The 26,985-nt window shown below is 47.8% G+C and overlaps 1 protein-coding gene across 1 annotated transcript in view; it reads right to left on the reverse strand.

Annotated features, from left to right (window-relative positions):
- MPC1 (mitochondrial pyruvate carrier 1) overlaps nt 1-23,313 on the reverse strand; it is a 104,410-nt gene extending 81,097 nt beyond the window's left edge. The window contains exon 1 of the mRNA XM_040429298.1: nt 23,169-23,313. Within this exon, the coding sequence (XP_040285232.1) occupies nt 23,169-23,239 (71 nt within the window). The 5' untranslated portion in view covers nt 23,240-23,313. The remainder of the gene's footprint in view (nt 1-23,168) is intronic.
- Nucleotides 23,314-26,985: the final 3,672 nt, after the last annotated feature.

Genomic DNA, 26,985 nt, shown 5'->3' on the forward strand with positions numbered 1-26,985 from the left:
ATGAAATTTTAATATCTACTTAGCCAAGCCCATGAGCGCCTCAGGAGCCCAGCTGGAAAGCATCATCACTCTCAATCTACAACAAGACAAGCTTGAAGCCATTTAGTGAAAAGGAAGGATGAATAAAAAAGGTCTATGGCGGGAAGATCCCTCTCCTGACAGGCTTGCGTTAGTAACTTCATACCCTACCCTTTCTGCAGCATCTATTCTTATGGCTCTATGCTCTGCCATTACCTTTTATTTCTGCTACAAGGTATGAATGAATTACTAGCAGTCTGCAGTAAGGGTACAGAAGGGTGGTAACCAGTTAGGGGAGTGTAAAGCACGATCTAATACCATCCAATCAATGCTGCTAGTGCCAGACTGTACAGGACACCCCCCGACTGGTTAACACACCTCTGTACCCTTACTGCAGATTTCTAGCAATTAATCCAATAACTTCTAACAGGAATAATAAAGTAATGGTAAAGCATAGTCATAAGAATAAATGCCATTACATGGGTAGGGTATGTAGTTACTAAAACAGATATGTCAGGTTATAGGTCCTTTTTAAGGCCATGTTTACACTATATTTCTGTTGTACACAGACCATATACAGTAGGAAATGAACTGCCTGTATATGGCAAATGAGTCAATAATCTATAATAGACTTGGCAGTATGTTGGGATATTTTTCTCTCACTGGATTGAACAGAATAGTTAACTTATCAATAGAAAGTGCAAAACAATTAGTCATATGTGTCATATGCAACTGTACGGTATACCGCCGCGTATATGGCGATGATACATTTGACATATACCGTTATGTGAATTATTTCCCTGGCGTCTATAGCAAAAATTAAATAATGCTGTGGACAGAGCCCAATATGAATAATTTTACAAGACAGTGGGCAGTTTAGCTTTTGAAATCAAGAAAAAAAAACAAAAAAAACTTTTTTTTACCATTTAGTGATTAACAGTCCGAGCATGTGACACAGCAAAGTGCACACAGCCTGGAAAGGCACCAAGAGTGACCAGCCTGTTTTGGCCCTTAGTGAATAGTGACCAAGCAATTTTTTTAATCTTCACATTCCAAGAGCTAAAAAAAAAAAAAACTATTTTTCCATCAACATAACCATATGAGGGCTGGTTTTTCTATGGAACAAATTGTAGTTTTTAATAGTGCCATTTTGGGGCACACAACAATTGATTAACGCTTATTACCTCTTTTGGGGGGGGGGGGGGGGGGGGATGGGGAAAAAAAGGAGATTTTTGTGAAACTCACCTGTAAAATCTTTTTCTCGTCTTTTCCATTGGGGGACACAGACCATGGGTATAGCTTAGAGATATTAGTAGGAGGGACACTATGCAAATGAAAGAGCTCCTCCTCCTCGGGCTATACCCCCCCGACTCCACCAGGAGGAACTCAGGCGTTGCACAAGCAGTAGGAGAAGGAGCAAGAAAAAATTATGGAAACCATCGGACCCAGCCATAAGGTCCAACCATAAACAGAAACTGAACTGAAGACCCCTCCTGCAACAGGCAGAATGGGTGGGAGCTGTGTCCCCCAATGAAAAAGACGAGAAAAAGATTTTACAGGTGAGTTTCACAAAAATCTCCTTTTCTCGTACTTTTTTCCATTGGGGGACACAGACCATGGGACGTCCTAAAGCAGTCCATGGGGTGGGAAAAAAAAAACTCAGCACCGCCAGGAGGAACGTCCAACGGTCAAACAGGAACCACAGCCTGCAAAACCCTGCGGCCAAAGACCGCATCAGCCGAAGCCAGTGATGCAACTGATAAACTTCGTAAAGGTATGTAAGGACGACCAGGTGGCCGCCTTACACAGCTGAGACACAGAGGCACGATTGCGTCTTGCCCAGGAAGCCCCCCACCGCCCTAGTGGAGTGAGCGGTAATCCTAGCCGGGGGAACTCTACCACAAGCGCGATAACCCGCGGAAATAGCCGAGCAGATCCAGAGCGTCATGAACGGCGGACGGAAGCAGTAGCCGCGAGATACACCTTCAGGGCCCGTACGACATCCAGGGAATGCAGTTCCTTGGGTTAGCCGGAGAAGGGCAAAAGGAAGGCAGGACAAGATCCTCATTAAGGTGGAAGGGAGAGACCACCTTGGGCAAAAAGGAGGGGACCGGACGGAGCACAACCTTATCCTGGTGGAAAACCAGAAAAGGCTCCTGACAGGAAAAAGCGGCCAGCTCCGACACCAGTCTGATTTAAAAGCTTGTGATGGGATTTGAACTCACAGCTTCTGCATAATAGGCCAGAACTTTAATCACTACGCTATGTAGCTGTATTAGAAGTTATGGCCACAAGGAAGACCACTTTCCAGGTGAGAACAGTCAGAGAGACCCCCCTCAAAGGCTCGAAGGGGGCCGACTGCAGAGCGCGCAGGACCAAATTGAGATCCCAAGGAGACAAAGGGGGAACATACGGGGAAACCGAATGTGCCACCCCCTGAAGAAAGGTCTTCACAGGACCCATAAGAGCAAGGGACCTCTGCAAAAAAAAGACGGCCAGCGCCAAAACCTGACCTTACAGGGAACTAAGCGACAGTCCCTGCTCAAGCCCAGACTGAAGAAAAGACAGTACCATCGGGATGGAAAAGCGAAGGGGAGGGAACCCCGAACTCTCACAAAAGGACAGGAAGGCCTTCCAGGTACGATAGTAAATCCGAGAGGAAGAAGACTTCCTCGCTCTGATCGTGGTCCTAATCACTGAATCAGAGAACCCCCTCTTCTTCAGGATGGCGGTTTCAACAGCCACGCCGTTAAACGAAGAGACCGTAAATTCTGGTGGAAGAGCGGGCCCTGAGACAGTAGGTCCTGTCTGTCGTGTAGAGGCCATGGGCGTCTGCCAGCATCCGAGCCACGTCCGAAAACCACGCGCGGCAAGGCCACCCTGGGGCGAGGAGAACGGTCGGGATCACTTCCGCCTCGATCTTGCGTAGAACCTTTGGTAGGAGAGGAAAAAATAGGGGAGGCTGAAGTCCTGCCACGGAGACACCTGCACGTCCATCCGTACGCCTTCGGATCTCGGGCGTGAGCCAGGACACTGGGAGCTTGTTGTTGAACCTGGACGCCATTAAGTCCACATCCGGACGGCCCCATCTGTGGCAGATTTCTTCGAACACTTCTGGATGCAGAGACCACTCGCCTGGATCCACCTTGTTGCGGCTTAGAAAGTCCGCTGTCCACTCCCGGAATGTAAACTGCTGACAACACTGGAACGTGCGTCTCCGCCCACGTCAGAATTCTCGTCACCTCCTGCATCACCATCCGGCTGCGGGTCCCGCCCTGATGGTTGATGTAGGCCATGGCCGTGGCATTGTCCGATTGAATCCTCACTGGGAGGCCCGCAAGGAGAAGGGTCCAATGGGAGGGAGAGGGAGAGGGAGAGATCACCCTCAGTTCCAGAATGTTGATTGGAAGGAGAGACTCTGCCGCCGACCAAATCCCTTGAACCGTGCGAGACTGGAGAACTGGTGACGACCGTCCAGGAGAAAAGGAAAAAGGATCTCCCCGACCTCAGGTTCAATGGGGATAGCCACCAACAGAGAGCTGCCCGAACCCGCTGAGACAAGCGGATGCAATCGTCTAGACCCAGAGAGGTTTTTGTCCCAGAGGGAAAGGATCTCCTGTTGTAACAAGCGAGTGTGAAACTGGGCATACGGAACGGCTTCGAAAGAGGCCACCATAAGACCCAGGACCCGCATGCATTCCCGTATGGAGAGGAACTGGGATCGCAGTAGATTCGACACTGCCCCCTGGATCTGGGAGGACTTGGAGGATGGCAGGAACACTCTGGCGGACAAGGTGTCCAAAAACCATTTCCAGGAAGGGGAGCTTCTGGGATGGGAGCAGAGAGGACTTTGGAAAATTGATTATCCAGCCGAACTGTTCCAGAGTCTGAACAGTGATCCGGACGCTGTCCTCGGCCTGCGGAAGCGAGGGGGCTTTTATCAGGATATCGTCCAGATAGGGCAGCAAAGGAATGCCCCTGGTACGAAGAAGCGCCATGATCGGTGCCAGGATCTTGGTAAAGACCCGAGGGGCGGTTGCCAACCCGAAAGGAAGGGCGACAAACAGAGTGACGAGCCCCAATGGCGAATCGTTGGTGAGATTCTGCGATCGGAACATGCAGATAAGCGCCATGGATGTCCACGGACGCGAGGAACTCCCCTGGAAGAAAATAAATAATAACGGAGCGGAGGGAGAAAAAACGTTCCGGTGGTCTGGACGCAAACTCTATCTTGTAACCAGACGTTACAATCTCTAGAGCCCATGCGTCCTGAACATGAGTCCAAATCTGCTGATAAGAAAGCAGGCGCCCCCCCACCACGGGGGGGGGGGGGGGGGGGAGCCATTTCATGCAGAAGATTGCTTGGGAGCAGAAGGGCGGGTCGACTGTCCTCGGGCGCCAGGTAGGCTGGGGTTTGAAAGAGGGCTGCTTGCGGGAGTCCTGTGACCCTCCTGCAGAGGAAGCAGGCGACGACTTGTTCGCAGAGAAGCGGCGAAAGGACTGGTACCGAGAACCGAAAGTCCTCGCCCGAAAGGGTGCTTAGCCCTAGCCTGGGGAAGGTGAGTGCTTTTGCCCCTAGTAGCGGCAGAGATGAACTCATCCCGTTGAGCCCCAAAAAGTCTGGAACCCTCAAAGGGGAGGTACGCAAGGGAACGCTTGGAGGAAGTGTCAGCATCCCATACCTTCAACCAGACCTCCCTGCGTTGAATGACCGAGAGGGCCGAAACGCGAGCAAAAAAGGGACCAATGTCCATGGAAGCCTCACAGAGGAATTTGGAGGCCTGAGACATCTGGAGAATCAAATCCAGCGTGTCCGCCGACGCACCTTGGTCCGCCAGGTCCTGGTGATGGCGCTGCAGCCACATTGAGAGAGCTCTGGCCACCCATGCCGAGGCAAAGGCAGGTCGCAGGGACGTGCCCGCCAGTGAGAATATGGATTTTGCCAGAGAATCTAGGCGCCTGTCCACAGCGTCCTGCAGAGAGGAGCAGTCCAGGACAGGGAGGGCCGTGTTTTTGGCCAACCTGGCTACAGGGGGGTCCACCCTAGGGGGAGAAGACCACTTCTCCACGCTGTCCGCCAGGAAAGGATAGAGAGTATCCATGCGTTTTGTGGCGGAAAACTTCTGATTAGGACGGGTCCATGCCCTGGCTATGACAGCGGAAAATTCCTCATGGACCGGAAAGACAGCAGCCTCCGGTTTTTTGGGAGGAAAAAGGGCGAACTCCCTCCTAGTGGAAGGAGGAGAATCGCGGCCCCCCGGCCGCGATTAGGCTCCGCCCCCCGATCGCATCATAGGAGCGGGAAAAGAGCTCACTGTGTAAAGAAGGGAAAGAAAATGGCCCCCGGCGCCGCTCAGCGTGGAAAAAACTAAAGTAAGGCGTCCCCAGCAAAGGGGATGGCAAGCCCAGAGAAGCGGAGACCGGAGGGGGAAGTGCTCAGAGACATGATAAGCCGGCAGAGAAGGAGCAGGGACATCCAGAGACGCCTGCCCAGTTAAGTGCCTCCATGACCCTTGCGCCCCAGACAGAACAACAATGCCACCTAGATCCCCATTCACCCAGGAGGCCCATAGGTCTCAGAGCAAAGAGGTAGGGAGGGAGGGAGGGAGGGAGGTAGGTAGGGAGGGGGGAGACAGAGGACATAGTTGCCTTGCAGCTTCATACTTATCTGCTCCTGCAGATCTTCTCCCTCGACTCCAGGACCAGCAGGGATGCACCTCTTCAGACATCTGACTCCTTGCTCAGGAGTGCAGTGCTCTGGAGGAAGGTGGCAGCAGGTGACCCAGGAGCTGGTGGGATGCCGGAGCTGACAGGTCGAGCCCGGATCCACTTGCCTTCTTGGGGGGATAATGGAGGCAGCCTGGCAACGTCCAACAAACTGCAGCGGGCACTCCATGGGGGACCAGGAAGGCGCAATGCCGACCTGCGTCCCCAGCTGGAAGAAAAATACCAAAAGGGAGACGAATGAAAGTGTCAACCTCCTTCACCAGACACTAAGCAAAGACTGAGTTCCTCCTGGTGGAGTCGAGGGGTATAGCCCGAGGAGGAGGAGCTCTTTCATTTGCATAGTGTCCCTCCTACTAATATCTCTAAGCTATACCCATGGTCTGTGTCCCCCAATGGAAAAAAGTACGAGAAAACAGCAACACTGCCACTGGTATTATTTCGGGATACATAACACTGATAACTTTTTATTGGTGGCAAAAAAAAAATACCAATTCTAGCATTTTTTTATTACAGCATTCATCACACAGGATAATGGTGAAAGTACCAAATATATGGACAGGATTTTATTTTTGCAATTTTTCCATTGCAAAGCCTTTTTTCAATGAAAATAGGTGTTTTTAACTTAGGGATGTTTTAATTTATTTAATAAAACAATTTTTTTTAACCATTTACTAATCCCACAAAGGGACTTTAACAGGAGATCTTTTGATCACTTAAAAGGGAACCTGTCATCAACTATATGCTGACCTCACCGTGGGCAGCATAAATAGTGACAGAAATGCTGATTTTTTGCGGTGTGTCATGAGCTAAAAGTAAGTGGTTGCTGAGAACCAGCATCATAATCATTGCAGCACAGGCCTGGAAAAGAGTCACGGCCATCTGAGAAGAGTCATGGTTATTCATAATCTCCTGCTCTCCCCGTCAATTTTCTGATGATTGGCAGTTCTCTCCTAGAGAGAAAGGGAGAAAACAAGGTAGAAGCCTGTCAGTCATCATCAGCAGGTGGACAGGGAGAGCAGGAATCCATGAATAACCATGACTCTTCTCAGGTGGCCGTGACTCTTTTCCAGCCCCAATCTGCAATGATTGTGATGTTGGTTCCCAGCAACCACTTACTTTTAACTCATAAATGACAGACTGAAATCAACTGACCTGTCTCTACTTTATGCTGCTGTTAGTATGGGGAGCATAAAGTTAATGACAGGTTCCCTTTAAAGAAGGCCTTTCACGGGTTTGTAGTAAGCGAGATAAATATCTGTACCTACACCCCACCCCCACCGCCACCCTGCCTGTTTTTTTTTTAACCACTTAAGGACTTAGGACGTGTCGGTACGGCATGGGTCCCGAGTCCTTAAGGACCCATGACGTACCGGTACGTCATAGCTTGAAATCGGTATTCCGGCGCCCCAGGGGTTAATCGGAACGGGATTTCGGCTGAAATCATTCAGCCGGCATCCCGTAACAATGCAGGGGGGGGTCATTTGACCCCCCCGCATCGGCGATCGCAGAAAACCGCAGGTCAATTCAGACCTGCGGTTTGCTGCGCTTTCTGCAGTTTCTGATCCCCGCAGGCCCTGACCGCGGGGATCAGAAGCTTTAGTGTCCCTAAAATATATATTTTACACCCCCCCTGCACCCCTGCATGATTTTTTGCCGGCGGGTGGTGCAGGAGGGGGAGTTGTGGGCGGTGTGGGAGGCGGGCGGTGCGGCAGGCGGGATCGCGATCCCCCGCCCGCCTCCCCTTGAATAATCGTTGGTGTTCAGTGGGTATACCAGGGTGCCAGCACATTGCTGGCATCCTGGTATAAACGGCTGACATCTGCGATGCAAATGTCAGCCGTTTAACCCTTTTCCATACAGCGGTCCGTACGGACCGCTGTATGGAAAAAGTTAACAGTAAGAGGGAGCTCCCTCCCTCTCCCATCGGGGGGCTGCTGTGCCTTTGCAGCCCCCCGATGGAGAGGGAGAGAGCTCCCAGACAGCCCCCCGACAGCCCCGTCCTTACCCTTCCCCGTCTGCGCAGTTCTGACAACTACTGAGCAGATGGGGAAGGTTCCCATGGCAACAGGACGCCGTCTCAGGCATCCTGCTGTCCATGGTGCTGAACAGATCTGTGCTAAAGGCAGAGATCTGTTCAGACAAAGTGTAAGTAATATACAGTACAGTACAATATATATTGTACTGTACTGTATTACACAGACATCAGACCCACTGGATCTTCAAGAACCAAGTGGGTCTGGGTAAAAAAAAAAAAAGTGAAAAAAAGTAAAAAAAATGTAAAAATCAAAAAACACATTTATCACTGATTAAAAATGAAAAAAAAAAAATTCCCTACACATGTTTGGTATCGCCGCGTCCGTAACGACCTGATCTATAAAACGGTCATGTTATTTTCCCCACACGGTGAACGCCATAAAAATAAAAAAATAAAAACCATTAGGAAATTGAAATTTTGCCCACCTTACTTCCCAAAAAAGGTAATAAAAGTGATCAAAAAAGTCGCATGTACGCCAAAATAGTACCAATCAAACCGTCATCTCATCCCGCAAAAATCATACCCTACCCAAGATAATCGCTCAAAAACTGAAAAAACTATGGCTCTTAGACTATGGAAACACTAACACATGATTTTTTTTGTTTCAAAAATGAAATCATTGTGTAAAACTTACATAAATAAATAAAAAGTATACATATTAGGTATTGCCGCGTCCGTATCGACCGGCTCTATAAAAATATCACATGACCTAACCCCTCAGATGACCACCGTAAAAAAATAAAAACGGTGTAAAAAAAGCAATTTTATGTCATCTTACGTCACAAAAAGTGTAATAGCAAGTGATCAAAAAGTCTTATGCACCCCAAAATAGTGCCACTCAAACCGTCATCTCATCCCGCAAAAAATGAGACCCTACTTAAGATAATCGCCCAAAAACTGAAAAAACTATGGCTCTTAGACTATGGAGACACAAACATTTTTTTTGTTTTAAAAATGAAATCATTGTGTAAAACTTACATAAATAAAAAAAATTGTATACATATTGGGTATCGCCGCGTCCGTGACAACCTGCTCTATAAAATTACCACATGATCTAACCTGTCAGATGAATGTTGTAAATAACAAAAAAAAAAAAACGTGCCAAAAAATCTATTTCTTGTTACCTTGCCGCACAAAAAAGTGTAATATAGAGCAACCAAAAATCATATGTACCCTAAACTAGTACCAACAAAACTGCCACCCTATCCCGTAGTTTCTAAAATGGGGTCACTTTTTTGGAGTTTCTACTCTAGGGGTGCATCAGGGGGGCTTCAAATGGGACATGGTGTCAAAAAAACCAGTCCAGCAAAATCTGCCTTCCAAAAACCGTATGGCATTCCTTTCCTTCTGCACCCTGCCGTGTGCCCGTACAGCGGTTTACGACCACATATGGGGTGTTTCTGTAAACGGCAGAGTCAGGGCAATAAAGATACAGTCTTGTTTGGCTGTTAACCCTTGCTTTGTAACTGGAAAAAAAATATTAAAATGGAAAATCTGCCAAAAAAGTGACATTTGGAAATTGTATCTCTATTTTCCATTAAATCTTGTGCAACACCTAAAGGGTTAACAAAGTTTGTAAAATCAGTTTTGAATACCTTGAGGGGTGTAGTTTCTTAGATGGGGTCACTTTTATGGAGTTTCTACTCTAGGGGTGCATCAGGGGGGCTTCAAATGGGACATGGTGTCAAAAAACCAGTCCAGCAAAATCTGGCTTCCAAAAACCATACGGCGCACCTTTCCCTCTACGCCCTACTGTGTGCCAGTACAGTAGTTTACGGCCACATATGGGGTGTTTCTGTAAACGGCAGAGTCAGGGCAATAAAGATACAGTCTTGTTTGGCTGTTAACCCTTGCTCTGTTAGTGGAAAAAAATGGGTTACAATGGAAAATTAGGCAAAAAAAAAAAAGAAATTCTCAAATTTCATCCCCATTTGCCAATAACTCTTGTGCAACACCTAAAGTGTTAACGAAGTTTGTAAAATCAGTTTTGAATACCTTGAGGGGTGTAGTTTATAGAATGGGGTCATTTTTGGGCGGTTTCTATTAAGTAAGCCTCACAAAGTGACTTCAGACCTGTAGTGGTCCCTAAAAATTGGGTTTTTGTAAATTTCTGAAAAATTTCAAGATTTGCTTCTAAACTTCTATGCCTTGTAACATCCCCAAAAAATAAAATATCATTCCCAAAATGCTACAAACATGAAGTAGACATATGGGGAATGTAAAGTCATCACAATTTTTGGGGGTATTACTATGTATTACAGAAGTAGAGAAACTGAAACTTTGAAATTTGCTAATTTTTAAAAAATTTTGGTAAATATGGTATTTTTTTATGCAAAAAAATTAACTTTTTTGACCCAATTTTAGCAGTGTCATGAAGTACAATATGTGACGAAAAAACAAATCTCAGAACGGCCTGGATAAGTCAATGCGTTTTAGGCCTCATGCACACGAACATATTTTTTTGCGGTCCGCAAAACGGGGTTCCGTTTTTCGGTGATCCGTGACTGTTTTTTCGTCCGTGGGTCTTCCTTGATTTTTGGAGGATCCACGGACATGAAAAAAAAGTAGTTTTGGTGTCCACCTGGCCGTGCGGAGCCAAACGGATCCGTCCAGAATTACAATGCAAGTCAATGGGGACGGATCCGTTTGACGTTGACACAATATGGTGAGATTTCAAACGGATCCGTCCCCCATTGACTTTCAATGTAAAGTCAGGAGTTAATATACCATCGGATCAGAGTTTTCTCCAATCCGATGGTATATTTTAACTTGAAGCGTCCCCATCACCATGGGAACGCCTCTATGTTACAATATACTGTCGGATTTGAGTTACATCGTGAAACTCAAATCCGACAGTATATTCTAACACAGAGGCGTTCCCATGGTGATGGGGACGCTTCAGGTTAGAATATACTAAAAGAACTGTGTACATGACTGCCCCCTGCTGCCAGGCAGCAGGGTGCAGCAACCACCCCCCCCCCTGTAGTTAACTCATTGGTGGCCAGTGGGCCCCCCCCTCCCCTGTAGTTAACTCATTGGTGGCCAATGCGGCCGGCCCCCCTCCCTCCCCTGTAGTTAACTCGTTGGTGGCCAGTGGGCCCCCCCCTCCCTCCCCTGTAGTTAACTCGTTGGTGGCCAGTGGGCCTTCTCCCCTCCCTCCCCCTCCTAATTAAAATCTCCCCCCTATCATTGGTGGCAGCGGAGTGTACCGATCGGAGTCCCAGTTTAATCGCTGGGGCTCCGATCGGTAACCATGGCAACCAGGACGCTACTGCAGGGGGGGGGGGGGGGGGGGGCCGACCGCACTGGCCACCAATGAGTTAACTACAGGGGAGGGAGGGGGGGGGGGGCGGCCACACTGCCCACCAATGTGTTAACTACAGGGGGGGGGGGGGGCTGCCCCCTGCTGCCTGGCAGCACCTTCCAGGCAGCAGGGGGCAGTCATGTACACAGTTCTGTTAGTATATTCTAACCTGAAGCGTCCCCATCACCATGGGAACGCCTCTGTGTTAGAATATACTGTCGGTTCTGAGCTATGAAAAAGCTTTTATGCAGACGGATCTTCAGATCCGTCTGTATAAAAACTAACCTACGGCCACGGATCACGGACACGGATGCCAATCTTGTGTGCATCCGTGTTCTTTCACGGACCCATTGACTTGAATGGGTCCGTGAACCGTTGGCAGTGAAAAAAATAGGACAGGTCATATTTTTTTCACGGCCAGGAAACACAGATCACGGATGCGGCTGCAAAACGGTGCATTTTCCAATTTTTCCACGGACCCATTGAAAGTCAATGGGTCCGCGAAAAAAAAACGGAAAACGGCACAACGGCCACGGGTGCACACAACGGTCGTGTGCATGAGGCCTTAAAGTTATGAGCACTTAAAGTGACACTGGTCAGATTTGCAAAAAATGGCCAAGTCCTTAAGGTGAAATAGGTCTGAGTCCTTAAGGGGTTAAATAGCGCTTCGGCACCCAGTTATGGCCCCCCGCAAATTTCACACTCAGTATGTTAATACTGAGCATCAGAGCAATGGAGTGGAGACGCAGTCTTTGTGGGCATCTCCTTCTCCCCTGGCTGTAGCGCTGTCCAATCTCAGTACAGAGCGTCACAGCCAGGACAGCGCTTGGACAGCTCTACAGCCAGGGGAGAAGGAGACACCCACAGAGAAAAACTGCATCTCCTCCCCATTGCTCCAATGCTCAGTATTAGCATACTGAGCACCAAATTTGCGGGGGGCCATAATGGGGCGCAGGAACGCCATTTTGAAAAACCAGGCATAGTGGCAGCACAGCTGGGGGGTACCCCGCAGGTACAGATATTTATCTCACTTACTACAAATCCATGAAAGGTCCTCTTTAAAAATACAATATACTGCATTCACGGGGCGCCAATGGAAGACAGCGGGAGCCCCCTTTCTCAAAACTACTTGCTATTGACTACTAGATGCTATTGACTGTGGCATCTAAGGGCTTAAATCGTCCAGATCGGGCACTGAGAGCAGAGTCCCTGCTCTCGCGGACTTAAAAGTCTGATCGTTTTTATAGTACACTACAAAAGTCATCTATTTGACCAGCCATGGGCACCCCGCATTGCGGGGTGACTTGTCCCATCTTTGTCGACAGCGCGTGGATCGTGGACCCATTTAAGTCAAAGGGTCTGTACTAGGGGTGGGCGATATGGACTAAAATCTATATTGCGATATAATTTTAAGCATGTGCGATATATATTGCGATATATTGTTTTCTATATTTTGGGGGGGGGGGGTGTTTAAACTTTTTTTTTACTTTTTATTTAATAACTATTAGCCTCCTTAAGGGCTAGAACCCTTGTCATATTCACCCTAATAGAGCTCTATTAGGGTGAATAGGACTTTACACTCTCCCTGCTACCCCGTGCTTTGTGCACACAACAGCAGGGAGCTGACCATGGCAGCCAGTCTCTCATCTGCCCCCCCCCCCACCCCCCCCCCCCCCCCGGCCTCTCATCTGCCCCCCCCCCCCCCCCCCGGCCTCTCATCTGCCCCCCCCCCCCCGGCCTCTCATCTGCCCCCCCCCCCCCCCCCGGCCTCTCATCTGCCCCCCCCCCCCCCCCCCCCCGGCCTCTCATCTGCCCCCCCCCCCCCCCCCCCCCCCCCCCGGCCTCTCATCTGCCCCCCCCCCCCCCCTCATCTGGCCACAGGGTCCCCCTCAAATTGGTGGCAGTGGGCAGTTCCGATCGGTTACCATGGCAGCCAGGACGCTACTGAAGTCCTGGCTGCGATGGTATGTTAGTAAGCAGCATTATATTCACGTGCGCCGTGGCCGCCGGTCGCTCCTTCTCATAGGTCTGTGCGGCGCATTGCTAATGCTATAAGCATTAGCAATCCACCGCACAGACAGAAGAAGGAGCGGCCGGCGGCGACGGCGCACGTGAGTATAATGCTGCTCACTAACATACCATCGCAGCCAGGACTTCAGTAGCGTGACTCCTGGCTGCCATGGTAACCGATCGGAACTGCCCACTGCCACCAATGATGAAGGGGGGGGACCCTGTGGGATATGGCCGGCACATTCATTGGTGGCGCAGTGGCCACAGTCCCGCCCCTCCTCCTCCTACTCTGTCCTCATTGGTGTTCAGCGGCAGCCGCGCACAGTGGGGAGGGAGGGACTCCCTCCTTCTCCACTGTGCCAGCTCAGGAGAAAATAGTGCACGCAGAGAGCGCGATCATATCGCGGTCCAGCAATATAGCGAAAATCCATATCGTGGCCCAAATTTATATCGCATAGGGCCCACCCCTAGTCTGTACCACTATGCAGAGTGCACACAGCTGGTGCCCGTGTTTTGGGATCCACAGTTTGTGGTCCACAAAACTGACACGACCGTGACAATGTCGTGTGAATGCAGCCTTAGGCTGAGTTCACACGAGCGTGTCCGGATAAGGTCCGGATGCGTTGCGGCAAACAAGCGCGAGTAGGTACCCAATTGCAGTCAGTTTTGACTGCAATTGCGTTCCGTTGTTCAGTTTCGCACGCGCGTGATAAAAAACTGACTGTGGTACCCAGACCTGAACTTCTTCACTGAAGTTCAGGTTTGGGTTCGGTGTTGTGATTGGACCATGTGATATGACATCACCACAGGTCCTTTAGCCGGCAGCTCATGATTAAAGAAGTAAGAAGAGACCGGCAGCTACGCGATCAAGAAGAGAAGGGGAGTTAATTATTTTTTAACCCTCAATTGACCACCTACTAAGCATTCTGTATTAAAGAATGCTATTATTATCCCTTATAACCATGTTATAAGGGAAAATAATATATAGACTGTCATCTTAGCAACCATGCGTGAAAATCGCACCGCATCCGCACTTGATTGCGGGTGCAATGCGTTTACCTCCCGCATTGTAACCGCGCGGAAATCTCGTCCGTGTGAACTCAGCCTTACACAGACATTTGGCCTGATCAGACGCTTTTGTACGTGGCAGGCCTGAAAGGCCCTTGTAAGGCCTCCAGCTGCAATCTTAAGGTCCCAATGGGAGAGAAAGGCAGACCGCTCCCTCTGTAAAGACCTTTGATGCAGGAGTTATTGACAGCGGTAAATAAGGGGTTGAATGGCCAGAATCAGCACTAGCACCGATCTTGGTCGTTGCAGTTGGGCGTCAGCTGTTTGCTATAGCCGACACCCACTGCTGATGGAAGCAGCTCAGCCCCCGAGCTTAAGCCATTGCTGTACCGTAAAAGTACGGCATGATGCACTGACGTTCAGCTGGCCATGCCATACATTTATGGCAAGAAGTGGCTAAAGGTGTTTTCCAACCATCAAGAGATATTGTTTATATCTATGCAGATGATAGGTGATAACTACTAGATCAGTGGGGCTCTGAGTATGTGTGTTCCCACACCATTCGAGGTCTGCGGGACTAAAGCAGATGGCAGAGAACAACAAGTAAGATATATTAATCTCACAGACTGCGACTTCGGAAGCTCACATGACCAAAAATGGTCTTGCAGTTATCACCTACCCCAAAAAAAACAAAAAAACACTTAACATGAAATGGAGAGTGTATTAGTAAATTTCCCATTAAAAGTGCCCTGTCTGATCCAGGAAGAAGTACAGTGGCGTCATAAAAAGATTAAAATGGACAAATTCCTGGGACCAGATGGCATAGTCCCCCGCAGAGGTCGCAATAACGCCTGTACAAGCGTCATAGACACCTGTTTAGGCCATTTTACTCCCTGGAAAAAGTCTAAGGCGTACCGATACTCACTGACGGGGTAAGTGGCCTTGCTGTGAAATTTAGTGGTGGTCTGAGTGCCTTATTTTTCTCTATAATGAGGAGTCTAAAGCCACCGCCGAGTGCCGTCTTTCCTCCCTGCTGCTCGCAGTACTGAAGACGAGCTCAATAGAAGGTCTAGGGGACCGTCTTCACTACCGTGCTCAGCAGTGAGGAAAAGTGGCTGAGCGCTTCAGACTCCTGCTTATAGAAGTCAGCGGGGGTCTCAGCGCTGGACACGCCAACAAGAGACCTCCATAACGGACCGACCTGTCACCCGTAGACCTCTACCTAGGTCACCCGTCAGCTTTCCTATGAATCCATCAAGGAAAATTCATTGCAGCATGTTCCATCAGACGCTGAACTAGGGATATTGTGCCTGTGTCCTGCTCTGCCAGTGCCTCAGGTCTCTTTAGAGTCTACCAACAGCCCCGGTGGCACCGACATACCCACCTGAGAGCTCATCTACAAGGACGTAACTTTGGTGGGCAGCAATGGCCATGTGATGGATGGCAAACCCCAGTGACCAGCGGCACAAACAGCAGCAAATATTTAAGGGATTGTCCCAAGACCAACATTATTTACCTATCCATACTTGACCCAGAAAACACTAGAACATGGTAACCAAGGTGGGGCCCCCAGCAAGTTATTCATAACTAATAGCAGAAATAAGAGGAATTGTGCAACATAAAGTCATAAGAATTAGGGATGCCCCGATACCAGTATCGGGACCGATACCGGGCATTTGCACGAGTACATGTACTCGTGCAAATGTCCCCGATACCTGTACGCCGCTTCTAAATATGTGTGTCCGTCCGCGGCCCCTGCATCTCGCATAGCTAATACAGCTTCAGAGGCAGCAGCAGGCAGTGTAATAGGAGCCTACTAGGACTGCAGCTAACGATTATTTGAATAATCGATTAGTTGCCGATTAATTTCTACGATTAATCGGGAAAAATGACAAAATTACAAAACAAAGCGGTTTATATGATTTTACTTAAAAAATTATGTTCAAAGGCCATATTAAAACAAATTGTGGATGGCACTGTTGTGGGGAGGATCTGTGGGTGGCGCTGTTATGGAGAGGGGGATATGTGCACTGTTATGGGCATAACAGTGCACAGATCCCCCCTCCCCATAACAGTGCACAGATCCCCCCTCCCCATAACAGTGCACAGATCCCCCCTCCCCATAACAGTGCACAGATCCCCCCTCCCCATAACAGTGCACAGATCCCCCCTCCCCATAACAGTGCACAGATCCCCCCTCCCCATAACAGTGCACAGATCCCCCCTCCCCATAACAGTGCACAGATCCCCCCTCCCCATAACAGTGCACAGATCCCCCCTCCCCCTAACAGTGCACAGATCCCCCCTCCCCATAACAGTGCACAGATCCCCCCTCCCCATAACAGTGCACAGATCCCCCCTCCCCATAACAGTGCACAGATCCCCCCTCCCCATAGCAGCGCCATAGACCGATCCCCCTACCCATAACAGCCCCGGCCCTGCTGCTCACAGCAGACTAATCACTCACTGAATCTTTATTTTACCTTACAATCGTGACGCTCCAGTAACAACAACTCTGCAGGCAGAGCGGAGGGCGGCGTAACGTCACTCACGTGACGCACCTGCTCCGCCCACTTTATAAATGAAGGAGGCGGAGCAGGCGCGTCACATGAGTAAGTGATGTTACGCCGCCCTCCGCTCTGCCTGCAGAGTTGTTACTGGAGCGTCACGATTGTAAGGTAAAATAAAGATTCAGTGACCGCCCGCCCGGCGCCCGCACGCATAGCAACGAATCGGCGATTATTCGATAACTGGATTCGTCGACAACGAATCCAGTTATCGATGATTATCGATTACATCGATTAATTGTTGCAGCCCTAGAGCCTACAGTGGAAGCTAGCCCCGCCCCTCTCCACCCTCCAACCAATCAGAGGCAACCAGCACTGATTCACAGCACAGGGAGCGTAGTGCAGGGACTCAGAGAATCGTCTGAGAGTTTATTAGTCTCTGACTCATTCGATTCTTTTAACTGTCAGAGTCCCTGCCAGGCTTCCTGCTCTGCGGCTCCCTGTAAGTCCGTCCGGGGGAAGGGGGGGCATTATTAGCATAGCATGTAGTGGGGCTGTGTGTGTGTACAGGTGCATGTAGCAGAGCAGGAAGCCTGGCAGGGACTCGGTGACACGTCTCTGACTCATTCGATTCTTTTAACTAATAAACTCTCAGACTATTCTCTGAGTCCCTGCAATAACTATACATTGTAATTACACCACAGTCTGCTCCACTGCATTCACTGCAGCAGAGCTGTGTTTGCCAGGAGCGAGTCCCTCTAAAGGTGTTGTGTCTGTCTTCTATGGCCCTGGTCCTTCCTGCCTGCAAGCTGCACATTGATCTCTAAAAGCAGGCATTAGGGCAAGAAGAAATATACATTACTGTATGATGGCCACAAGACTATTATACTGAGGAGGGAGGGCTTCAAAAATTGTTGTCCTGACTCCTTACAGTATAACATCTCCTTGTGGCCCCCATACAGTATAATGTCTCCTTGTGGCTGCCCCCATACAGTATAATGTCTCCTTGTGGCTGCCCCCATACAGTATAATGTCTCCTTGTGGCTGCCCCCATACAGTATAATGTCTCCTTGTGGCTGCCCCCATACAGTATAATGTCTCCTTGTGGCTGCCCCCATACAGTATAATGTCTCCTTGTGGCTGCCCCCATACAGTATAATGTCTCCTTGTGGCTGCCCCCATACAGTGTAACGTCTCCTTGTGGCTGCCCCCATACAGTGTAACGTCTCCTTGTGGCTGCCCCCATACAGTGTAACGTCTCCTTGTGGCTGCCCCCATACAGTGTAACGTCTCCTTGTGGCTGCCCCCATACAGGGTAACGTCTCCTTGTGGCTGCCCCCATACAGGGTAACGTCTCCTTGTGGCTGCCCCCATACAGTGTAACGTCTCCTTGTGGCTGCCCCCATACAGTGTAACGTCTCCTTGTGGCTGCCCCCATACAGTGTAACGTCTCCTTGTGGCTGCCCCCATACAGTGTAACGTCTCCTTGTGGCTGCCCCCATACAGTGTAACGTCTCCTTGTGGCTGCCCCCATACAGTGTAACGTCTCCTTGTGGCTGCCCCCATACAGTGTAACGTCTCCTTGTGGCTGCCCCCACACAGTGTAACGTCTCCTTGTGGCTGCCCCCATACAGTGTAACGTCTCCTTGTGGCTGCCCCCATACAGTGTAACGTCTCCTTGTGGCTGCCCCCATACAGTGTAACGTCTCCTTGTGGCTGCCCCCATACAGTGTAACGTCTTCTTGTGGCTGCCCCCATACAGTGTAACGTCTCCTTGTGGCTGCCCCCATACAGTGTAACGTCTCCTTGTGGCTGCCCCCATACAGTGTAACGTCTCCTTGTGGCTGCCCCCATACAGTGTAACGTCTCCTTGTGGCTGCCCCCATACAGTGTAACGTCTCCTTGTGGCTGCCCCCATACAGTGTAACGTCTCCTTGTGGCTGCCCCCATACAGTGTAACGTCTCCTTGTGGCTGCCCCCATACAGTGTAACGTCTCCTTGTGGCTGCCCCCATACAGTGTAACGTCTCCTTGTGGCTGCCCCCATACAGTGTAACGTCTCCTTGTGGCTGCCCCCATACAGTGTAACGTCTCCTTGTGGCTGCCCCCATACAGTATAACGTCTCCTTGTGGCTGCCCCCATACAGTATAACGTCTCCTTGTGGCTGCCCCCATACAGTATAACGTCTCCTTGTGGCTGCCCCCATACAATATAACGTCTCCTTGTGGCTGCCCCCATACAGTATAATGTCTCCTTGGAATGTTATAGTTCTGTTTTTGGGACTTTTGGTTGGTCAGTGGTCAGAAAATACATGTGTGTGTATTTTATTGTTAAAATTAGTATCGGTAATTGGTATCGGTGAGTACTTAAATAAAAGTATCGGTACTCGTACTCAGTCTTAAAAAAATGCTATCGGGACATCCCTAATAAGAATAGATGCTCCAGGATTGTTATTACATGGGGGGTGCAAGTAGTTTCCAAAACAGAGAAATCCGGAGAGGTGTGGGGTCCTCTTTAAATATTGATCTTCGGACAAACCCTTTAAACCTCATAAAATCAGAGCAACAGTGACCTCAGTGGTGCCGACCCCCTCAGAGCAACAGTGACCTCAGTGGTGCCGACCCCCTCAGAGCAACAGTGACCTCAGTGGTGCCGACCCCCTCAGAGCAACAGTGACCTCAGTGGTGCCGACCCCCTCAGAGCAACAGTGACCTCAGTGGTGCCGACCCCCTCAGAGCAACAGTGACCTCAGTGGTGCCGACCCCCTCAGAGCAACAGTGACCTCAGTGGTGCCGACCCCCTCAGAGCAACAGTGACCTCAGTGGTGCCGACCCCCTCAGAGCAACAGTGACCTCAGCTAAATTAAAAATGGTCTAAATTTGCTATTTATGCATGGTAGACAGTTCTAGAGTACTAGTAATAGTTTCCCTGCATAAATAGCAACCCCTTAATGTTATACAGGCCTTCGTATTAACTATTTGAATTACTGTAACTTTCGTACTCCTCATCGGCTGAAAATACTCCTCAAAAATGGTAAGAGGAGTATTTTTACTCTTCCAGAAAAAATGTAGCGCGACCTCTGGACTCCCGTATCCTATGAGAATTAAGTAATGTCACAGCCAGTCCCTTATTTCCAATATTTAAGAACTCTATACTGACAGGGAGTATTACACAGGATTGGCACACAGCAAATGTGGTGCCAATATTCGGTCTCGATATAGGTGCAGGTTCCAATGATAGGCCCCGCACCTCACCTATGAGACAACTACTTAAACACTGACAAATGTAAGGTTATGTACATGAGAAGGAATAATAAAAGCCACCTGTACATACTAAATGGTAAACACTGAGTAAGGCCGAATGCACACGGCCGTGTTCCGCGGTATGCCGGGCTGGATTCCTGTTCAGAGCAGGAGCGCACGGCGTCATTGGTTGCTATGACGCCGTGCGCTTCATGCCGCCGCTGCTGTACAGTAATACACTCGTATAGTGTATTACTGTAGTGCAGCGGCGGCATGAAGTGCACGGTGTCACAGCAACCAATGACGCCGTGCGCTCCTGCTCTGAACAGGAATCCAGCCCGGCATACCACGGACCGCTCTCGGCCGCGGAACACGGCCGTGTGCATTCGGCCCAACACTGACATGGAAAAGGACAGCTGACTTAACTGTAGAAACCAGTGTCAGGCAGCTGCTGCCAAGGCCAATAAGATATAGGTTGCATCAAAAGGGGCGTAGATGCACGTGATGAGAAAATAGTCCTGCCACTTTACATTACCCACACATGGAGTATTGTGTAGAATTCTGGGCTCCTGTGAACAAGACAGACATAAAGCTGGAGAGGGTTCAGAGGAGGGCAACTAAAGCCAACGCTCGGCTATTTTTGCCACTTCCATAGAAATGAATGGAGGGCAGCCATGCACGCGCAGTCTGCTCTCCTTTAACTTTGCCAGCTTCATTTTAGAATATGCCACAAAATTTTGGAACCAACAGGTATGCCAGACACACATGAGCGAGTTATCATCCACACTTTATGTAGGACATTTTCTGGTAAACCTGAAGAGCTCAAATTTCAGGAGCCCTGACTGAAAGCCATGATTCTGCCGCTAGTACCCTGAAGTTATGGGACCTTTATAACAGAAAATATGCATGTCAGAAATTATAACTTCACCTGGCTCTATGGATCAGATGGTAACCAGAAGCTGAGTGCAAGAGGACGAGTCTTTCTAGTTCAAAACAATGCAAACTACAACTGGTACAACCAGAAAACATTCTGGACGCACAAGAATGAAGTCCATGTCCTAAGGGGGGGGACAAGAAAGCTGAAATGGACAGTATTGGAACAAGAGTCAAGCAAATCCTAAATTTGCAGATTCTTGCCCTTTATATTAGAAATGCGAAGGGAAACTTACACTGCTCAAAGACTTACATATTGAGTAACATCATTTAACAGTTGAAAAGTTGCATCTAAGGCCTCATGCACACGACCGTGGTGTGTTTTGCGGTACGCAAAACACGGATGGCGTCCGTGCGCATTCCACAACGGCACGGACAGCCTTCAATATAAATGCCTGTTCTTGTCCGCATCTTTTGCGGCCCCATTGATGTTAATGGGTCCGCACCAGAGCACCAAAATCTGCAGCTCGGATGCGGACCCGAAAAACGGTCGTGTGCATGAGGCCTAAAATTGAGAAAAATGTTCATTTGTCTTCTGACCAAAAATTAGAGCCCAAATGAAGAAAGTAGATGGGTTGTCATGGTAAATGTACATTTAGAGTCATTTATCAAAAGGCAAAGGTTGAAAAGATGCAAAATGAAATTAAAACACAATACCTAACACAACAGCTATATTAAGGGAAAATGCACACGTTCAGGATTGCGTGCAGATATTTTTCACGCGGATTTGCGTGCAGAAAATCCGCACCGTTGGTTATGTATATTGTATTCTATGAGAATTAGAAATTCTCATGCACACGAGGCAGATTTTTTCCATGCAGATTTTAAAATCTGCAGCATGTCAATTTTTTTTTTTTCCTGACCGGATTTTCTCCATTCACTTGGGGAGAGGAAAATCTGCAGCAAATCGGCATCAATTGATGCGGATTAACCACACTGATTTTCCTGCGAACACCTGTGGATTTCAGTGCGGATTGTCCGCACATAAATCCTGAATGTGTGCATTTACCCTTAGTGTTCAGTAAATGTCATCACAAAGCGCATTTCTTTGTAAGAAGCAGACGCAATGACAGGAAACGGCGATTATGCCACCCCCATCACTGAACCCCTCAGATGCCACGTTCATCACTGATCACGACATTGAGAATAGTAAAGGCTTTCAGGGGTTAATCCATTTTTTAATAAAACATCCATTTGAGCATGATAAGAGCGCCGTGGCCATCTTGATTGAAGATTCCTTGCATGCATGGTGACATCATACATCACCAAGGACGAGATTCTGCACAGGATTTTTAGGTTTTTTTTTTTAACGCCATTTCAGGGAAAATTGATTTGTCACCACAAAACACGAGGAAATTCAGCTTTGCAGTGAATTGAATTTTCCCTGAAATAAGGATCAAAGTCTACTTCAGATACTTCACAGATTGTAAGCTCTTGCAAGCAGGGTTCTCATTCCTCTTGTTGTAATTGACTTGTCTGTTACTGTGTTATTTATGACAGTACATGGGCCCCTGAACTGTAAAGCGTTGCAGAATATGTTGGCGCTATAGAAATAAAGATTATTATGATTCAATGCCCAGTCCCCAGCACCTGCATCCATATCACTGCATCTCCCTGTCGCAAGGCCTGTGTCTGGGCATAAATTAAAGGGGTATTCCAATTATTAGAAGTTACCCTCTATCCACAGGATAGGGAACAACTATCAGATTGGTGGGGGGCTGTTCATTTCAGGGTTAAGGGGCCCCGTTCTTGTGATCAGTGGGGGTCAAAACAGTAGGACAGCTACTGATCTGATAGTTGTCCCCTATTCGGTACATAGGGGATTATGTCTAACAACCAGAATAGCCCTTTAAGTGCACCCTCTGTCAGTGAAGCGGACATCCCCAAGGAAAGGTGGGACAAATGGGACTGAAAGGGTGAGGTGGTCCAGGATGAGGAAAGACCACCATTGGACGATACTTCACTTGGTGGGCTACAAGAAGCAGGGTAGAAAAGAGAGTGTATAACTGCAGGAGCCCAACTCGCGGAGGATGGCTATTACCATGGAAACACATAGGTCTGTTTAGGAGTTGTACATAAAGTAGAAAAAAAATAAGATTAAACTGCAAAGGTGGAAGGGCTCTTCTACTTCTATAATAGCTGTGGAATGGGTGGGGGCCCAGAATAATCCCGCACTGGGCACAACATTCTGGGCTGAGAACCCCCAACAAACCCTTTATTCAGACAGCGACCCAAGGGCCTTCTCCAGGACTCCTCTAATCTACCCATAGACCCGTGTGTATTCTAGGTGGGGAAATGTAACCTCTAGGACGAGGCATGATCAGATATAAGTGGACACACTTCACCCAGCCCGAATGAGAGCTCTGCTCCTTCCCCTCAGTCACCTCATGAGATATTCGCGGAACTCCTTGCTCCTGACATAGTCCACCGCTTTGCGGGCCAGTACTCCTGCCATGATGTCTGCTCACACTGACTGAACCCGCACCACAGCCGCGCGCTCCTCACAACAAACCGACTAACCTCGCGTGAGCGCGCGTCAAACCCACGTGACTTGGCGTCAGCCAGAACCAAGGGCATTTGAAAGGATTCGCTATGCACCCGCCGCGGCCATGTTGGATTCTGGCATTTTTAGTCGGCACATAGACATTCCCAGGGACAGCATGTCGTTATTTTCAGTTGTGTTCTAAAAGTGTTTGTGAACGTGTTGAAACGTAACTATTCGGACCGTTGGTGCGGTAATATTTGAGACTGAGCCCCGAGTCTGAGAACATGGCGGCAAGGTGACAGCACTGGCCTCTACCCGTGCGCGCGCGCGTCTTGTAGCGCGTTGTCAGTTTGGGGGCTTGTCTTTACGCGTTGTTCTAATTGGTTAGCGGACAGGGATTGGATGATAACGTGGCGTCATTGGCTGTTGTTCCCAGGGTCACCTTGTATAGGTGTGACTGTTTCCTCGTTCTCCTCAGGGTCTTGTGTAGGTCACGTGACGCCGTACATGCCTTGTCTTGTACTTTTATAATGAATCCTGAACAGTAATTCCAGTACAAGGTCGATTAACTGCTTGAAGTGTATGTGTAGATGGCTGCTCTGAAAGAGCCCTTCAAGCTTTTGCTACAGACCTGCATTCATCTTTACAGCGAAAACTGCTGTAATACTGCATGTCTTTAGGCTAGGTTCACACGGATGCATGTTTTTTTTTTCACATCACGTTTTATGTCTCCGTTTAACATGTACGTTACAAAAAAAAGATACAAAAACGCAGCACACCACGTTCTTGTATCCTGCATAGTCCTGAAAAAAAACCATATACGTTTATTTTACAATAGTAAAAAAAATATATACTTTTTTTTATTGATTTTTTACAATGAAACTCTATGGTGAACGGAGGGCACTGTATGGCATCAGTGTGAGGCATCCATTTAATGTATATATTTTTTGTATACATTAACCCTTTCAGGACCGGGCCATTTTTCACCTTCCTGCCCTGACCATTTTTAGCAAATCTGACCAGTGTCACTTTAAGTGGTGATAACTTTAAAACGCTTTGACTTATCCAGGCCATTCTGAGATTGTTTTCTCGTCACATATTGTACTTCATGACACTGGTAAAATTGAGTCCATTTTTATTTAGAAAAAAAAAATACCAAATTTACCAAATGTGGAAAAATTTGAAAATTTCCAAATTTCAATTTCTCTACTTTTATAATATATAATAATACCTCCAATAATAGTTATCACTTTACATTCCCCATATGTCTACTTCATGATTAGATCATTTTGAAAATGAGATTATTTTTTTGAGTAATATGTTGTAGATGAAGGTCGGCACTGCTAGAATGGTTGTGGTGCACGTGTCAATAGGCGGGCGTCCCAACGTGCAATAGAAAGAAGGAAGACCGGCACTCGTGATGGATGTTTCAATGCGATTTATTCAGTCACTTATTATAGCATAGTGACGCGTTTCAGCACACACTCGTGCTTTCTTCAGACTGTATAATACACTCCTACCATTGTGCCTTATACAGGGAGTGCAGAATTATTAGGCAAATGAGTATTTTGACCACATCATCCTCTTTATGCATGTTGTCTTACTCCAAGCTGTATAGGCTCGAAAGCCTACTACCAATTAAGCATATTAGGTGATGTGCATCTCTGAAATGAGAAGGGGTGTGGTCTAATGACATCAACACCCTATATTAGGTGTGCATAATTATTAGGCAACTTCCTTTCCTTTGGCAAAATGGGTCAAAAGAAGGACTTGACAGGCTCAGAAAAGTCAAAAATAGTGAGATATCTTGCAGAGGGATGCAGCACTCTTAAAATTGCAAAGCTTCTGAAGCGTGATCATCGAACAATCAAGCGTTTCATTCAAAATAGTCAACAGGGTTGCAAGAAGCGTGTGGAAAAACCAAGGCGCAAAATAACTGCCCATGAACTGAGAAAAGTCAAGCGTGCAGCTGCCAAGATGCCACTTGCCACCAGTTTGGCCATATTTCAGAGCTGCAACATCACTGGAGTGCCCAAAAGCACAAGGTGTGCAATACTCAGAGACATGGCCAAGGTAAGAAAGGCTGAAAGACGACCACCACTGAACAAGACACACAAGCTGAAACGTCAAAACTGGGCCAAGAAATATCTCAAGACTGATTTTTCTAAGGTTTTATGGACTGATGAAATGAGAGTGAGTCTTGATGGGCCAGATGGATGGGCCCGTGGCTGGATTGGTAAAGGGCAGAGAGCTCCAGTCCGACTCAGACGCCAGCAAGGTGGAGGGGGAGTACTGGTTTGGGCTGGTATCATCAAAGATGAGCTTGTGGGGCCTTTTCGGGTTGAGGATGGAGTCAAGCTCAACTCCCAGTCCTACTGCCAGTTTCTGGAAGACACCTTCTTCAAGCAGTGGTACAGGAAGAAGTCTGCATCCTTCAAGAAAAACATGATTTTCATGCAGGACAATGCTCCATCACACGCGTCCAAGTACTCCACAGCGTGGCTGGCAAGAAAGGGTATAAAAGAAGAAAATCTAATGACATGGCCTCCTTGTTCACCTGATCTGAACCCCATTGAGAACCTGTGGTCCATCATCAAATGTGAGATTTACAAGGAGGGAAAACAGTACACCTCTCTGAACAGTGTCTGGGAGGCTGTGGTTGCTGCTGCACGCAATGTTGATGGTGAACAGATCAAAACACTGACAGAATCCATGGATGGCAGGCTTTTGAGTGTCCTTGCAAAGAAAGGTGGCTATATTGGTCACTGATTTGTTTTTGAATGTCAGAAATGTATATTTGTGAATGTTGAGATGTTACAGTGGGGGAAATAATTATTTGACCCCTCACTGATTTTGTAAGTTTGTCCAATGACAAAGAAATGAAAAGTCTCAGAACAGTATCATTTCAATAGTAGGTTTATTGTAACAGTGGCAGATAGCACATCAAAAGGAAAATCGAAAAAATAACTTTAAATAAAAGATAGCAACTGATTTGCATTTCATTGAGTGAAATAAGTATTTGAACCCTCTAACAAAAAAAGACTTAATACTTGGTGGAAAAACCCTTGTTTGCAAGCACAGAGGTCAAACGTTTCTTGTAATTGATGACCAAGTTTGCGCACATTTTAGGAGGAATGTTGGTCCACTCCTCTTTGCAGATCATCTCTAAATCCCTAAGGTTTCGAGGCTGTCTCTGTGCAACTCTGAGCTTGAGCTCCCTCCATAGGTTTTCGATTGGATTAAGGTCCGGAGACTGACTAGGCCACTCCATGACCTTAACCACTTAAGGACCACAGGTTTATACCCCCCTAAAGACCAGGCCCTTTTTTACAAATCGGCACTACACTACTTTCACCGTTTATTGCTCGGTCATGCAACTTACCACCCAAATGAATTTTACCTCCTTTTCTTCTCACTAATAGAGCTTTCATTTGGTGGTATTTCATTGCTGCTGACATTTTTACTTTTTTTGTTATTAATCGAAATTTAATGATTTTTTTGCAAAAAAATGACATTTTTCACTTTCAGTTGTAAAATTTTGCAAAAAAAACGAGATCCATATAGAAATTTTGCTCTAAATTTATAGTTCTACATGTCTTTGATAAAAAAAAAATGTTTGGGTAAAAAAAAAATGGTTTGGGTAAAAGTTATAGCGTTTACAAACTATGGTACAAAAATGTGAATTTCCGCTTTTTGAAGCAGCTCTGACTTTCTGA

Source organism: Bufo bufo, chromosome 4 (genome assembly GCF_905171765.1).
Source record: "Bufo bufo chromosome 4, aBufBuf1.1, whole genome shotgun sequence".
NCBI lineage: Eukaryota > Metazoa > Chordata > Amphibia > Anura > Bufonidae > Bufo > Bufo bufo.